Here is a 10,545-nt window from a genome sequence, read left to right on the forward strand (position 1 = left end):
TGCCCACGGCAGGGCTCAGCCCCCAGCACGCCTCACCTGAGCCTGCAAGGAGCTGCGGTCCCCCCATCTCGGGACAGCCACTTGAGGCACTTGTGGGGTACGGTGGGGGGCTGTGGCAGGGATGGAAGTGCCCACAGCAAAGCAGTGACATGTGCCAACTCTATGTCAGGCTGCTGGGACCGCTGTCACCCCGTCTGCAGCTCGGTGGGACAAACCAAAGTCACTCCCTCTCCCTCCTGGCCTGAGGTACGCCAGGCTTCACCCCCCCCCCCCCAAATTACTAGGGGGGGCTGCAGATGGCCCCAAGCAGGGGCAGAGCAGGTGATGCCGCTGCCTCCCCAGTGGGGAAGAAGAGCCCAGAGACGGCGGCTGTGGATGATGTCCCGAGTTTATTGACATCGCGTGCCCTCGGCGTGGCGGAGACTGTACACAGCTCATGCCATGGCACGGGAGGTGGGGTACAAAGCAGCATCCCACGGTCAGGGTCGGGGGGTCGTGTCTCCCCAAAGACATAGCAATGAATAAGATTTTATTCTTTAAATCTTTTTATTGTTTTCTTTTTATTATTATTTTTCCCCCCTCTTCTTTTCCCAGCAAACAAGACTCGCTTTCTGGAACTGTACAACATTTACACGACAAGGGGAGGGGAGGACGTTTGGCCGTGTCGGACGGGGATGGAGAGCAAGCGAGCACGGCTGGCAGGGACCCGCTGCAGGGACAGCCCCCCCCGTGTCCCCTCCCTGTGCCACCCAGGGGCCGGGGGCTTGGCACAGAGCAGCACTGGGGGGGGGCACAGCTGGGGGCACACAGGTGCAGCTGGGCAGTCCTGCAGCACCAACGCACCCAGCCTGGGGACAGCCTGGCCATGTGCTTTCTCTCTTTATTTCACATTTATTTCTAATTCCCTTTGCTTTCGGCCTCGGGCAGCAGCCAGCACAGCCTGCTGTCACCGAACGCCACCGACCATGCACATTCCCGAGCACAGACCCTTTTTCTCCACCGTTCCGGGGGACATTTTTGCAATACTCTGCAGCAGAGGTTCACCCCACGCTCGCCCTCATCTGTCGCCTTGTCCCAGCCCCGGCAGCCTCCGCTTGGCCATGCCCTCGGCCTCTCAGCCTCGAGGCTTTTCTTCCTGCTGCAATCCCTCCCCGCCAGCCAGCGAGGTGCAGCGCTGCACCGTAAGCACTCCTGCACGCCCGGGGATAAATCACGGCCCTGCAGCCGCAGCGCGACAGCCCCGCTCCCACCCGCCCAGCACCGCAGCCAGCAGCCAGCACGGCCCTTGGGCCGAGAGAAACGCTCCAAAACGAACCCTTCTGCCACCCTTTTGCCATCCCTGATTGTCCTCCCCTCCCGTGCACGTGGCTCTCCGCCAACCGGGAGGGACGAGGCGGGGTGACCCCGACGTCCTCGCCGTGCTGTGCGCCCGCACCTCCCTTGTGCTTACACCCAAAGGCACCCGCCCCATCCCGAGCCCCGGCCATCGCCGATGCCCCGAGGATGGGCACCGAGCCCCCACAAATCCCTCCGGCTCCGCTTCCCACGGGAAATCCTGGCACCATCTCACGTCTCCGGCGCTGCGCTTGCGGGCTGGGGGAGCACGCAGGGGGCCGGGGCGGGGGCGAGAGGCGCTTAGAAAGGGGGGTGATCCATGTCATCCAGCCAGGAGGCCGGGCTGGTGGGAAAGTCTGGGTACCCGACGCTGCTCCCCGTGGAGATGTCGGAGGTGGGGCCCCCCCCGGCCATGGCGCGCAGCGTCTGACTCACCCCCTGCGCCCCCAGCCCCACGCTGCTGTCCATGGCATAGTCCAACCCGTTGAGCAAGGGCGGGTGGGACGGCAGCGACGAGATGGACGACGGCGACTGGGGGAGCCCGTAGGGGCTGCCGTCCCGCAAGTCCTGGTACGGCTGCCCCGTCCCGTCCATGGCGAAGCCACCATTCAGCAACTGTCCTCCTGCCACGTCGCCAACGCTGCCGTAAACCCGGTTGGTGTGGCCGAGCTCGGAGAGGATCTGGTCGTCTGCTGGGACAAGGAGCGGAGCGCGTGAGGTGTCAGCAGTGCACGGGGAACCCCGCAGACCCCCGCCCCGCACCCCCAACCCCGCTCACCGCGGAAGCTGAGCTCGCTGTCGCTGACCCCGCAGTCCTCGGCCGAGCTCTCCTTCTCCAGCTTGCCGGCCCCGCGGCTCCGCTTGACGCTCTTGTAGAATTGGCCCCAGCGGTGCCGCCCCGCGTCCTTCTTCAGCCGCTTCTCCTTGGCCCGACGGTTCTGGAACCACACCTGGGGTGGGAATTGGGATGTCAGTGGTGGCCCTGCAGCCTGGCATTCCAGTGCCCTGCATGCCAGCACCTCCCACCCATGCCGTCTGGCTCCCATACAACTCAGCATCCATCACTGCTCCAACCCTGCATCCCCGTGCAATGGGACCCCCACAACCCAGCACCCCAGCTTCCAGGCAGCCATGTAACCAAGCAGCCCTGCAATCCAGAACCAAGTATGCAAGCACCTGTGCAATCCAGCACCCCTGCACCCCATTACCATGGCATGCCAGTAGCCCTGCAGCCTGGCACCCATACAACCCAGCACCCTTGCAAACCAGCATCCCTGCACACCAGAATCCCTGCAACAACTCCACACACCATCACCTAAGCACCTCAGCTCCCAAGCACTGTGCATCTGAGCATCCCTGCAGTCAACGCCCCAGCAGTCCAGCATCCATGCAACCCAGCACCCCTGGCAACACAGCAAACTCCTGTATGCCAGCACCCATGCAATCTGGCACCTCTGCACATCATTACCATGGCATGAGGGCACTGATGCAGCCTACCACCCATACAATCCAACAGTCCTGCAAACCAGCACAGCACCACTGCAACCTTGCATCCCCTCACACCAGGATCCCCACAGTTCTACACCCAATCATGCCAGCACCCCCGCATTCCAGCACCCAAGCACTGTGTGAATGAGCGGCCCTGCAACCCAGCAGGCCAGTATCCATGCAACCCAGTACCCATGCAATTTGGCACCCCTGCACCTCATTACCATGGTATGATAGCACATGTAGCCTACCGACCATGCGATCCTGCATGCCAGCACCCTTGCAACCTGACTACCTGGCATCCATGCAGTCTAACATCTGTACAACCCAGCACCTCTGCAACCCAGCACTACAGCATTGCTGCAACCTTGCATCTACACACACCAGGAACCTCAGCACCCCACATCCCAACTTCCATGCACCGTGCAACGAAGCATCCCTGCAGCCTGCAATCCAGCACCACATCACCACGGCACCCCTGCACCCCAGCACCTGGAACCCAACCCAAGCCCTTGCTGGGGGCCAGCCTGTCTCTGGGCTGGGGGCAGAGGCGTGCCCCCCATCTCACCTGCACCACCCTCATGTCCAGCCCAGTCTCGGAGGAGAGCTGCTCCCGCACGTGCCGGGCGGGCTTGGGGGAGTTCTTGTAGGCGTTCTTCAGCGTCTCCAGCTGCTTGGCCGTGATGGTGGTGCGGGGCCGCTTAGCCCCTGCCTCGGAGTCATCTGGGAGCAAACGAGCGGAGTGAGCAGCCCTGGCAGTAAAACACAAGCTTGGGGGCCATGAAACACGAGCTCGGGCCGTGCCTACCGTTCTGCTTGGCAGTCTCGTAGTCCTCCTTGCACACCAGCCTCCCATCCTCCATCAGGTAGAACTCGTCGCCGGTGGCCAGCTGCCGGCTGCAGATGATGCAGGCGAAGCAGTGCAGGTGGTAGACGAAATCTTGGGCTTTGCGCACCACCTGCGTGGGGGGGATGCCCTGCTGGCACGCCGTGCATTTGGTCCCGAAGCGCCTGCAAGGACAAGCGGCCGGCGGGGCAGAGTTAACCCAGCAATCAGGCTAATTACGTGTGACACCTCACGCGGCGCGGCTTCATCTTCGTCAGCGGGAGCGGCTGCCCTAATGGAGCTGGGGAAGGGTTGAGTTTAATGGTTCTTTTAACTAATGCTTATAGGCTGCCTGATTTCCCCCGCAAGGACAGTACATATTTCATCCACATTAATACCAAATAAATTAATTACACCGCCCCGCTCGCATGATGAATCCCAGATTAATGCAGAATGATGGGGCTCTTACGCCATAATGACAGCGTGGCGGTGCCGTGCCGTGCCAGCGGGGTGGGCTGCCAGGGACGTGTGGCGAAGGTGTGCACTGAGTGTGCAACAAAGGTGTGCAGAGCGAGCATGGAGGAGCGTGCAAGGAATGGGCTGCCCAGGGAGCCAGGGAAGGGTGTCACTGTCCATGGAGGTGATCAAGAATGTGGCACTGATGTGGTCAGTGGTGGGGGTGGTTTGGGGCTGGACTTGAGGATCTGAGAGGCTTTTTTTCCCCAGTGATCCCATGTGCAAAAATATTGAAGTGTGGCCTTTCGAGCAGCCTCAGTTGAGCAGACCCCGGGCTCCGTGGATGGGTGAACCAAAGGTGACACCATCGGGCACAGGATGACCTAGGTGGGCCCAGACATGAGCCCACCACTGAGCTCCCGGTGCCAATACCATCCACCCCCACATCTTTTGGGCATCCGTGTAAGTGACTTTGGGATCATCAGGCTGCAGCCTCATCTCACATCACCATTTTCAGTGGCCACAGCAGGGGAAAGTGGGGACGTGATGCTGGCGCTGCAGTGCCCCTGGGCTGGTAGCGGGACTGGGCTCCCCAGGGGGGCACAGAAAAGATGCTGAGCCTCCCTCCATGCTGCTGAGCTGGGAACGTCCTGCCGGGATTGCGGCCATGCTGCGGGGTAGTGGGGATGAAGGATGGGAGATGCGGCACCAGCCCATAGGAAAACCCCAAAATTCTGCCCGAAAAAAGGGACAGAGCATCTGTGTTGGGAAGTCCTTTTTTGGGGGGGGGAGGGGAGGAGGGGAAGAGAGGGGGATGGAAATGGGCTGTTCGATCTTCCATGCGGTAGCCGGGGAGATGAGCGCACGGCTCGGAAGGAAAGCAGCAGTGAAAGGATGGGAGGTTTGTGTCACTGCCCGGAGCAAAAATAAAAGGGGAGGGGGAAAGTAAGAAAAAAAAAAAAAAAAGAAGTGGGAAAAATGAAAATAAATAAATAAATAAATAAAGGGGGGAGGGGGCGAGGAAAGGTTTAAAAAAAAAAAAAAAAAGAGGAAGAAGAAGAGAGGAGCGGAGCAGGGCGCAGGCAGCTCCTGCCCTCTCACTCGGAGCAAGGGAAGCGAGCACGGCATCGGGGATTTCACGGCTAAACCGCAACCCACGGCACCCGGCAGCGTGTGGGAAGCACGGGGACACGGGGCACGGTCCCCGGGGTACTCACTTGAAGAAGTCCTCCTTGCAGTAGACGCTGCCGGCGCGGGCGAAGCAGCGCTCGGCCAGCTGCATCTGGCAGTCGGCGCACTTGAGGCAGGAGCTGTGCCAGTGGCGGTCCAGCACCTTCAGGATGAACTTGTCCAGGATGTGCTGGCTGCAGCCGGCGCACTGGGGGATCTCTGCGGGGACGGACGGGAGAGCGGCCTCAGCACCGCCGGCACCGCGCCTCGCTTCGCCCTCCTGCGCTCCCCGACAGGCGTGAGCGCCGGGGGAAGCATCGCTGCGGTGGGGAGAGGGGAAGCAGGAGAAAGGAACGGGGTAGAGAGGAAAAAGGGAGGGAAAGGAAGGGGAGAATGAGGGAAAGAAAAGTGCTGGAGGAAAAAGAGGATGGAAAAAGGAGAAGGGAAAGGGAAGGAAAAGAGGAGGGGAAGGGGAAAGGTTAACAGGAAAGGCTGAAAGGGGAAAAAATGGAAAGGAAAACGGAAATGGAAAATGGGAAGAAAAAGGGGGAAAAGAGAAGGGTGGAAAAAGGAAAGGGAAAGAGAAGGGGGAAAGAAAATGGAAAAAAGAAAGAAAGAAAAAGAGAAAAAGAAAAGAAAGGGGGAAAAGAAAGGAAACGGGAAAAGAAGAGGAAATTGGAAAGGAAAAGAGAAGAGGAAAAGAAAATTAAATGGAAAAAAAAGAAAGAGGAGGAAAAGAAAAAGGAAAGAAAAAGGGAAGAAGAAAGGAAAGGGGGGGGGAAAGAAAGGAAACGAGAAAAGAAGAGGGAAAAAGTCGAAGGAGGAAAGAAAGGAAACGAAAAGGGAAGGGAGAAAGAGAAAAAGAAGAAGAGAAAGAGAAAAAGAAGAAGAGAAAGAGAAAAAGAAGAAGAGAAAGAGAAAAAGAAGAAGAGAAAGAGAAAAAGAAGAAGAGAAAGAGAAAGGAAAATAAAAAGGAAAAGGAAAGAAGGAAGGAAAAGGAAATAAACGAAATAAAGGGAAAGGAATACGAAGGAGGAAGGAAAGGAAAGAAAAGGAAAGAGAAGAGAAGAGAAAAAGGAAAAAAAATAAAAAATAAAGGAAATGAAATGGAAATAAATAAAGGAAAAGGGCAAATAAAAGGAAAAAAGGAAAATAAAAAAGGGAAAAGAAAAGGGGAAATGGCTGTATAGAGGAAAAGAAAATAAAGGGAATACAAGAAATTAAAATGGAAGAAGAAGGGAAAGGAAAGAGAAATAAAAGGGGGGAAAGAAAGCAAAATACAAGGAAAATAGAAAATGAAAAGAAGGGAGGGAAGGAAAGGAAAAGTTAAAAAATGGGAGAAAAAGGAAAAGGGAAACAAAAGGCAACTATAAGGGAAAAAAAAAAACGAAAACGGCAGAAGAGGGGAAAAGAAAATAAAAAGGAAAAGAAAAAAAGAGGGAAAAAGGCAAAGGGCGCAGCAGGCGATGCCAGCGGTGCCGTGCACACGTCGGGGCCCGGCGGTGGGCAGCGGGGTAACCCCGAGCACCCGTGGGGGGTGGGCATCAACCGCACGGCGACGACAAACAGCACCGACCGGACACGGGGCCGGTCCCGCGGAACCCCCCCCCACGTCCCCGCGGACCGACAGAACCCCTTCGTTATCCCTACGGGCGGCCGCGGGGGGGGACGGAGCGCGTCCGGCAGAGGGATGCGTCTGCCCGGGTCACCGCGGGGGGATGCGCAGCGGCAGCGAACACCTCTCGGTTTGGGCATCGCTGGGGGCCGTGTCGGGGACAGAGACCCCGCGACGGGCGTCGAGATATCCGCCCCGCACGGCTCCGGAAATCGAGGCGGATATTCAAAGAAATGACCGAAGAGAAATCCGTATTTGTATCTCTTTTAAAATATTTCGGATGTTTTCATTTGGTGTGAGGTATATACACACATATATGTGTATACATATATATACACACGCATATATATACACACACGTGTATGCACACACACGTATATGTATAGATATATAGCTATATAGATATATAGATATATAGGGGGGCCAATCCAGCCCCACTCCCCCCCACTGCACTGCGAGTGGGCAGCAGAGCCCGATGGTTCCATTCCATCTACAAACATCGATTTCTCTCTTATTTCTTCTTGTTCTTCTTATTATTATTATTTTAACGATCGTTCCGTTTATGTATTTGTTTATTATTATTATTATTATTATTTTTCTGGAAGGTGCTTCGGGCAGAAGTTTGGGATCGGCAAAAGATTTGCCGCACGTTTGCCCGACTGCTCCTAAAGAAATAGCGTTATTAATGAGGGTATCAATTAGCGCGGGCCGTGCGGGGGGGGAGTAGCGATTATAGGCCCCCCCCTCGCAGCTCTCGGCTCCCCAACGTCGCGCTGAAGACGATGCAGAACGTCGGGGTTAAAGCAGAAAGGCGCTGAGCGGGTCCGAGGCGGGGGGGGGGGCTGCGATCTCGCAGCGATCGGAAACGCGAACGGCAAAGGGCGCCCATCGCTCTGAGCCGTGCTGGGCACGAAGGGGCCGCAAAAATAAAATGAAATAAAAATAATAAAATAAAATATTAGAATGATGATAGCCCAGTCCTTGGGAGTGGGGGTGGGGGGGGTGCTGCAGACCTCTCCCTCCCCCCGGAGCCCGGCCGGAGGCCCTTGCACCGATGCCCCTATTTCACAGCACGCGGTCTCCCCCAGAGCACGGGGAGGTGGGGGGCTCTGGCGCGGTGCCGCCGCGGAGTCCTCCCGTTCCCACGGAGCCCCGCAGCCTGCCCTGCGAGGCGGCCCCACGCACCCCCCCCCCACCCCCCCCCCCCCCCCAGCAGCCCCACGGGAACTTCGATAGCACAAACACCGCTATTCTGCCACCGATTTGTTGGGCTTCGATCCGCGAGAAGAACAACAGCTCGCTGGCTGCTCCCTGGTGTGAGCAAAAGAGGGGGAGACAGCCCCACATCGGGCTGGGGGGGGCGGATGAGGCTCATCCCCCCCCCCAGCTGCAAGACCCCCCCCCCGCCGCGGGACGCTCCGCTTCGCCGGAACCGTTTGCGAACGGGGGGGGGGGGGGGGATGGGGAAGAGAGAACCGTAATAGCAATAATCGATGATAACGACGATCATAAACACCAATACAAATCATAAATGATAACAACGATAACAAACACAACCGAACCCCGACCGGCGCGGCTCGCAACCCCCGCGTCCGCACAGTGTCCCCGCACACGTCCGGGTGCGCACGGCCCTCCCGGGGGGGGCACACGGCGCCGCGCCACCTGTAGCTCTGCAGCACGTACCTATGGATGTGCGTACGGAGACGCGAGAGGTGATGGCTCGCGGCCGCGTGTCGCGACATACGACATCAGCGGGGGCACCGCTCGCAGCCCCGTGCGCACGCACAGCCGCGGCCGCGCTGCCCGCCCCGTCGGGGCCCCCCCGGTTCCCCCATGCAGTAGCGCTGCCGCACACGGGGAGAAATGAAAGGAAGGGAAGCGCAGCCGGGGGGCAGCGGGCCGCAGGGAGGGGACGGGGGGAGAAGAGAAACGCGGTCCTTACGTTGTACCGGCACCCCGAGGATCTCCGGCAGCCCCTTGACAGCCCCTTCGGCAGCGAGCGCTGAGCTTTGCATCATTTTATTGGCCCGGGGGCGGCGGAGGGGAGAGAATAGGGCAGGGAAAGGGCAGCGGGCCGGCCCCCGGCCGCAGGCAGCACCTGTTCCCGCAGCACAGCACAGCCGAGCCGAGCCGAGCCGGTGCCGGTGCCGGTGCCGGCCCGGGCGCGGCGCCGCAGCTGTGCCGCCAGCACCGCCCGCCTCCCATTCATTCCCCCTGCGGGGAGCGCGCGTGACGTCACCGCCCGCAGGGGGACGGGGGCGGGGCCTGCCGCCCTTCTCCAATCCCCTCACGCCGCACGCCGCCGGGGGCGGGGCCTGACCGCCGGAGAGGGCGGGGCTTTGGGGTCGGGGGCGTGGCCTGCGGGAAAGGGGCGGGGTCTAATTGCTCCACGCCCCGGGACTCCGGAGGCTGCGGAGCGTGGTTGGCGTTATCGCGACACGGGGCTGTCGCGACATAGCGCTGTTCAGCGGTGCCGTGGGTGGCCGAGAGCAGAGAGGCGCGCTGCCGTCGGGTTGGGGCCGTTCGGTGCTGGTGAGCCGGGCGCGGGAATGCCGAAAATCCCCCCCAGATCCCCCGGGGGACACGGGGCCCTGGTACCGAGACCCACCCCAGCAGCATGGATCCTGCCCGCAGCACGGCCGGTGCACTCCCGGTGCTGGGCAGCCCTTGCGGGTCAGGAGGAACGGTCCCGGAGCGACGGGACACGCAGACAGGTGGATGCCCGGACATCTCTCTCCTCCATCCCCTTCCCAAGCCATTCCCCAAACGCCGCTGCCGGAGTCACCGCGCTATGCCCCCCCCCCCCGGCACCCTCCGATGGATCGTTCTGCCCCAACGCGGCCCCTTCTCCCGTGAGGGTTCAATTCTCATTCATCTTTCTGCTCCGCACATCGGTACAGAGGCCCCTGCCGCCACCCGCATCTCCCATCCCTGCAGAACGCGGCCAAAGGGGCTCCCCCTGACTCCCCCAGCACCTTCCCCGCACCACCCCTATCCTTCCCCCCCGGCACCGCTCAGTCCCCTCCCGCACCTTCCCGAGCCCATCTGTTCCCGGCGCTGCTGCCTTTCGGATGGCTTTGGGGTTTTTTCCCTCTGGTGCCCCGGGAGGGGGTCGGGGTTGGAGAATCCCATCCCCCCCACGCTGCCCAAACTGGGAGGGGGGTATCCGGCCCCCCCTCCATCCCACACCCCCCCCTCTCATTGCATGGAGAAATCACAGAGCGGGCACTTACCGGCGGCTGGAGAACGCGGGGAATGCCAAGCGGGGCGCTGCTAATTTTAATTGGGAATTAGCAGACATGAAGGGTGTCCCCCCCTCCCCAGCCCCGTGATTTTATGGCCAGAGAGACGCTCCTGCCTGCATCGAGGAGGGAAAGGAAAGAGGGGAGAAAGGGAGCGGCGGGCGGCAGCGAGCCGGGGGGGCGGCTAGCCCAGGAAAATTAAATTGCACTTGAGGGCAAATTCTATTAGGGAATAGCGACTGTCTCCCATCAGCCTGCGCCATTTGGGTAATTACCGGCGATGGGAAGGGGCGGCCCCGGGGGGGTGTGCTGCAGCACGGCCCCCCCCCGCATCTCAGCCCACCTGTGAGCACAGCACAGCTCGGTGCTGCCCCGCCGCAGCGGCTGCACTTGGTTCCCCTTTGGGGAGGGGG

At 59.9% G+C, this 10,545-nt stretch overlaps 1 protein-coding gene across 3 annotated transcripts; it reads right to left on the bottom strand.

Annotated features, from left to right (window-relative positions):
• On the bottom strand, nucleotides 591-10,279 carry LHX4 (LIM homeobox 4). Of its 3 annotated transcripts, none has more exons than XM_021405046.1 (6): nucleotides 10,124-10,279; nucleotides 5,323-5,494; nucleotides 3,632-3,834; nucleotides 3,392-3,546; nucleotides 2,114-2,285; nucleotides 591-2,027 (listed from the first exon to the last, which is right to left on the bottom strand). In XM_021405046.1, the coding sequence occupies exons 2-6, from the start codon at nucleotides 5,385-5,387 to the stop codon at nucleotides 1,636-1,638; spliced, it is 987 nt and encodes a 328-aa protein (XP_021260721.1). In that variant the 5' UTR covers nucleotides 5,388-5,494; nucleotides 10,124-10,279; the 3' UTR covers nucleotides 591-1,635. The 3 variants fall into 3 exon arrangements, with proteins under 3 accessions (XP_021260721.1, XP_021260720.1, XP_021260719.1); XM_021405045.1 differs by lacking the exon at nucleotides 10,124-10,279 and adding an exon at nucleotides 8,833-8,962 and having other exon boundaries at nucleotides 591-2,024; XM_021405044.1 differs by lacking the exon at nucleotides 10,124-10,279 and adding an exon at nucleotides 8,833-8,962.

The sequence above is a fragment of the Numida meleagris genome, chromosome 7, assembly GCF_002078875.1.
Source record: "Numida meleagris isolate 19003 breed g44 Domestic line chromosome 7, NumMel1.0, whole genome shotgun sequence".
Lineage (NCBI taxonomy): Eukaryota > Metazoa > Chordata > Aves > Galliformes > Numididae > Numida > Numida meleagris.

Excerpts from the sequence above, each read along its gene's own strand:
- LHX4 (XM_021405044.1), bottom strand. The coding sequence starts at position 8,908 with ATGATGCAAAGCTCAGCGCTCGCTGCCGAAGGGGCTGTCAAGGGGCTG. Across the intron at positions 5,495-8,832 it reads CCTCGGGGTGCCGGTACAAC|AGATCCCCCAGTGCGCCGGC; the intron begins GTAAGGACCGCG and ends CCGTCCCCGCAG. Across the intron at positions 3,835-5,322 it reads TGCAAGGAGGACTTCTTCAA|GCGCTTCGGGACCAAATGCA; the intron begins GTGAGTACCCCG and ends TTGTCCTTGCAG.